The sequence below is a fragment of the Cynoglossus semilaevis genome, chromosome 14 (assembly GCF_000523025.1).
Source record: "Cynoglossus semilaevis isolate Cse_v1.0 chromosome 14, Cse_v1.0, whole genome shotgun sequence".
Taxonomy (NCBI): domain Eukaryota; kingdom Metazoa; phylum Chordata; class Actinopteri; order Pleuronectiformes; family Cynoglossidae; genus Cynoglossus; species Cynoglossus semilaevis.
Window position 1 is genome coordinate 21,686,950 of NC_024320.1, and position 5,400 is coordinate 21,692,349.

A 5,400-nucleotide genomic window follows, 5' to 3' on the forward strand; every position below is an offset into this window, starting at 1 on the left:
CTCAACGTCAGAGCGCACTTAACTATAAATCTCTCCAAACCGCCCTCTGCGCCCGGTGCCGTGGATAGAGCGCAGCAGACATCTGTCCCGCCTCAGTCCGCCGTGAGGACAGCGCGTGTGGGAGCTGCGTGTGTAGGACCCCGGAGCCGGACGTGGAGAACATGGAGCTTAAACGCCGTGTTTTTAACCTGTCTGTTCATCGTGACGTGTCGAGGACCACGCGTGTTTAACGCACTCCCGTGGATCTGTATCTGCTTCTGCCAAAGTGTCAGACTCTGCTGCGCTCTGTGGAAACTGATATTCTGCACCTTTTTTTTTTTTTTTTTTTTTTTTTTGCGCCTCGTTCCTGCGCCGGGGCCGCTGATGTCTTCATTGGACTCCTTTCAGTGGGAGATGGTGGCGCTCTCTCGGATTTCCAACGTGGAAACGTAGCATCCAATTAATCAGCGACTGCAACTGAAGCCCGGGGGGTGAGACAGAGAGAGAGAGAGAGAGAGAGAGGGAGAGAGAGAGAGAGAGAGAGAGCGGGCCACGGTGTCCAACGCCTACCTTTGGACTCCAGAGCGCGGGGAGGGCGCACGGTTTGGACCGGAGCATGAAAACTACACCTGGTGCAGTTTTTCTGACAGATTTCTGTTCGGACTTAAAGTGAATTTCAAGTTTGAAGGATTTTCCTTTTTTTTTTTTTTAAAGAGCGACTTCAACGAGCGGAGAAAAACCTGGTTCAATAAATGAGACGGGATTTCTGTTTGGATTTTTACACCGACAGCACAGAGAGTTCCAGGTCTGCATGGACCATATGTAAAGTAAGTGCAGACCGGAAACGGGTTTTTATAGTTTTTGTTTTGATTGTCATGAAATGATTCACACACACACACGGACATGCGTACTGGCAAATGTTTAGGTTTTGCATCGCATGTTTAAGCCTAGCATTACAGCAGAGTTAACATGCCATTAGTGAGGAGTCACGTCAGCTTCGGGGATCGCCATCTGGTCAATGGTACCAATGCGTACCATGATTTAGACCCGTGGTTGGTGCGTCCTTTTTTTTACGTGTTTTTTTTTTTGCAACAAGCACCTTTTGATAAATGACCGCGAACGCACCATCTCATGACTGTACTCCGACTCCAGAAAAGACTGTCGGTGATTCAGAAATGTTTTGGTTCTTTTACGCGCAATTTTAACGCAACAAATTCCTCCATTTTCTGCGTCTGTTTTATCTTTTCTGTGAAGACGCACTCTCCTGTTGACAAATGACCGCGAACGCACCATCTCGTTACTGTACTGCGACTCCAGAAAAGACGAGAAGCAGAGAGGCTGATTCAGAAATGTTTTGGTTCTTTTACGCGCAAATTTTACGCAACACATTCCTCCATTTTCTCGCGTCGGTTTTAGCAAAAATAACAGTTCTTTCAGCAGCGTTGTCTTAATGTTTAGCAGCATGAATGTTAATATCTTTATAGAGGAGGTGAGGATCAAAGTTATTACAACCACAACACGTTCTCTGACGTCACTCTCATCAAACTCCATGGAGTTGACAGACTTTGGATCGTTGACTTTCACACAGTCAGGTTTATCGACGTGTGTCCAATAAAACTGTCCTGCGTTGATGTGTTGCAGCTTTCCTCATAGGAACTGAGTCTAAGATGAAGTTATGGGATGTTTTGGCCACATGTTTGTTGCTCCTGAGCTCTGTCGCTACACGGCCTCTCTACCACAACACTCACCCCGCCAAGAGGACTTTCTACCCCGGCAGCTACAGTGATTCGGCGTCCCTGTCTGCGGAGGACGAAGAGCCAGCGTTCCAGCGTGAAGACCACATCCTGCAGGAGCTCTCCATGGAGGATCAATGTAAGGCACGCCGCATGTTTGTATCTGGTGATACGATATGTATCGCGATACAGGGGGCAACGATGTATCGCGATATTGCGATACTATAGGCATGACAATATATTGAGATTTTTTTCAAACCATTTAATTGTAGCAAAACTGTCATCAAAGTAAACACAGAATGTTGTTCCATCTTAACATCAGGTTACTAAGATCGGAACAGAGGTATCGAGACAGATGATAGATAGACCGACCAATCGATCAATCGAGTGATCGATCAATCGATACATTGTTTGATCTACATCTACATTTGTATTAATTAGGGAAGAAATGAAAGAAAAACAAAATGAACTAAAACCAGGAATATTTGACTGCTAATCGTTACCAAAACAACAATACAGTGCTGTGGAATATTGATATAGTATCGTGAATCCAAGTATCGCGATATATCGGCGTATTGATATTTTCTGAAACCCTAATAACAGCTGAGAAGCGCTCGTTACACAGTCGGTTTCCTGACTAATTAGACTTAAGACACGGCCGGTAAAGTGATATCCAGAGGTTGAGCCACGAGTGGAGAGTTCCACGTTGATAACAGAGTCAGTGGAGCAGGTTATCAGGAGGAAGATCTTGGGTTTTTTTCCCATGGTTTTATGGCTGCAGTGGTCAGCGTCAACACCAGGGAGCAGCGTGAACGGAGGTCCAAACGCCGGCCCTCGCCCCTCGCTCTGTTTACGTCCCCTCTCTCACTAACTCACGCAGGCTGGCGGTGTTTACCCGTCTGTCAAAAGTCAGAAATCATGGCATGTTTCAGAGCAGGCGGCGTGAACCAGGTCGCAGGAATTTTCAAGGGGAGACGTGAACCAACAGCGGAAAATCTCAAACACCCAGAGAGGGTTCTGTGTTTATGTTCCTCTGAGCAGGAACAGTGGGCAGGAATTTATTCTGTTTGGATCAGAGTGACACTGTGTCATCCTCAGGCTGCAGCTAATGCTGCCAAGAACTAGATAAGGAATGGAACGTTTAGACCGATGTTGGTGCTGTCACCACAAAGGTGACATCACCGATGGTGTGAAACCCAAGACCGTTGACTGTGCAGCGGTAGAGAAACGCAGTGGATCTGACGATGACGATGATGAGGAGTCCAGAGACCCAGACCGGACCGAGTCGGGACTCCACTGAGTCCAGAGACCCAGACTGGACTGAGTCGGGACTCCACTGAGTCCAGAGACCCAGACTGGACTGAGTCGGGACTCCACTGAGTCCAGAGACCCAGACTGGACTGAGTCGGGACTCCACTGAGTCCAGAGACCCAGACCGGACCGAGTCGGGACTCCACTGAGTCCAGAGACCCAGACTGGACCGAGTCGGGACTCCACTGAGTCCAGAGACCCAGACTGGACCGAGTCGGGACTCCACTGAGTCCAGAGACCCAGACTGGACTGAGTCGGGACTCCACTGAGTCCAGAGACCCAGACTGGACTGAGTCGGGACTCCACTGAGTCCAGAGACCCAGACCGGACCGAGTCGGGACTCTACTGAGTCCAGAGACCCAGACCGGACCGAGTCGGGACTCCACTGAGTCCAGAGACCCAGACTGGACTGAGTCGGGACTCCACTGAGTCCAGAGACCCAGACTGGACTGAGTCGGGACTCCACGTTCTCCGAGGCCTAGATGAACTATCCATCAGCGATGGTTCTATTTCAGCCGCTGCCACAGTGGGTTAACTTCACAGTTATGTTGACGTGACTTTTTGAGGTGTATTTTCTGATGCAACTCTGTGTAACCAGACGTCAGGAGATGAATTTGAATTCAAACCCAGACTTCCACCAACATCAGGATCGACTTAAATACATTCTATTAAAAAATATTTCACGTGGGAAAAAAGTTTAAGCCGAGACTGAACAAAGAGTCCTAGCGCAGGACAGTGGACGCGTATCAACGAGGGGCCTGACCCATCAATTTCACTCTGTGACCCACCTTTGGGTCAAGACCCAGCATTTGACTTGGCAAACACTGGTTCAGGGGCCCACATACAGCAAGTGTCAAGTGGGCCGGACCAGTACAATCATCACATAATTAACCTATAAATAAGAATAAATCCACGTTTTTCCCCCTTTGTTTTCATGAAGCAAAGAACAAATATATTTGATCAATCCTAATTATATGTGATTATGATTATTTTTAATTAATTATAATCAAATACAGTTTTACAAATATTTCTTGAAGATGAACATGAAGTGTTTGTGTATTTGTTTTATACTTAAAATTCATCAAGTGGGCCGGATTGAAACCCCAGATGGGCTGGTTTTGGCCCACAGGCCGTATGTTTGACATCCCTGCTGTAAGGTTTAACAACAACAACTGTTTGAAAAGAGACTTTTTTTTTTATTTTATTTTTTTTTTCTAATCCCTCCTGCGTCCCCCCCCCCCCCCCCCCCCCCCCCCCCCCCCAGCTGCGGCGTGTGGGGGCCTCAAACTAGCGACCTTCTTGCTGTAAGGCAGTAGGACTAGCAGCTTTTCCACCGTGTGGCCGATCAACGTTAGATTAATAACTATAATTAGAAAAGCTTTTTATGAAAATAGTTGAATTAATCAAACAATCACATCTGATTTAATGGATAATTATCCTGACTAATCATCATCTAAACTAGTTAACGTCTCAACCAGTTAACCATCCGACTCCAGTCCACTATCAGCACTGTAGCGACGCTGCCTGTCATTTGACCCACAATGGGAGACGTCTCGGGTAAATCAAAGGACAGGTGTGTCTAAACAAATTGGCCCCGGCTCATTTGGTGCTCAAGCGGCGGCCCCGATCAGCTGTGTGGTACAGGCGGATCAAATGGCCCCCGCGCTGCCAAGAGAGCAGGTAACAGAGAGAGAAGAGATAGGTGACACTGCAACGGAGAGGCCGGGTTAACCACAGCACCACCTGTCAGAGCGCACGCCCTCCTGCTGCTGCACACACACACACACACACACACACACACACACACACACACCAAGCTAATGTCACTTCATCTCAGAACAATACGTCCTGGTGATCTTTAAACACACTTCACTGCTGCCAGAGCTGCAGGCGCTGGAGCAGCAGCAACATAACTGTGTAATAGAAACAACGTGCAACAAAAGGGGGGGGCGGGGTCCAAGACCAAGGCCCCTCAGTCGGTCCTCATCACTTCTAGCCACACATGGTGGAGAGCTGTGATGCTGATGTTTCCAGTTTCCAGCAAACTTCACTTAAGACCGACCGTCTGTCCGTCCGTCCAACCATCCGACCGTCTGTCCCACTGTCTGTCCGTTGCACCCGGAGCGTGAGATTTTCTTTTTATTTGTGCTTTGAAGTCTCCGCAGTCTGGATTTACGTCCACTGGAGGTTTAAGTGACGTGAAAGTGCCGTTCCTTGGTCTGTGTTTACTTTAGCGCTGTTTTGAACGACGCACCGTGAAGGCAACACGGCTGAACAACTCAAAAGAATTCAACCCGTGCAGATGCCGATTTTTTTATTTATTTTTTTTATTGTAATTGAAATTCTCCGTAGTCGTTCTATTGACAACACCTGCTGA

General features: G+C 47.8%; 1 protein-coding gene across 1 annotated transcript in view; it reads left to right on the forward strand.

The window, feature by feature from the left end:
• Window positions 1–75: 75 nt before the first annotated feature.
• The window catches only part of gdnfa (glial cell derived neurotrophic factor a), a 10,053-nt gene continuing 4,728 nt past the window's right edge, over window positions 76–5,400 (forward strand). The window contains exons 1-2 of the mRNA XM_008325875.2: window positions 76–806; window positions 1,621–1,851. Of these exons, the coding sequence (XP_008324097.1) occupies window positions 1,647–1,851 (205 nt within the window). The 5' untranslated portion in view covers window positions 76–806; window positions 1,621–1,646. The remainder of the gene's footprint in view (window positions 807–1,620; window positions 1,852–5,400) is intronic.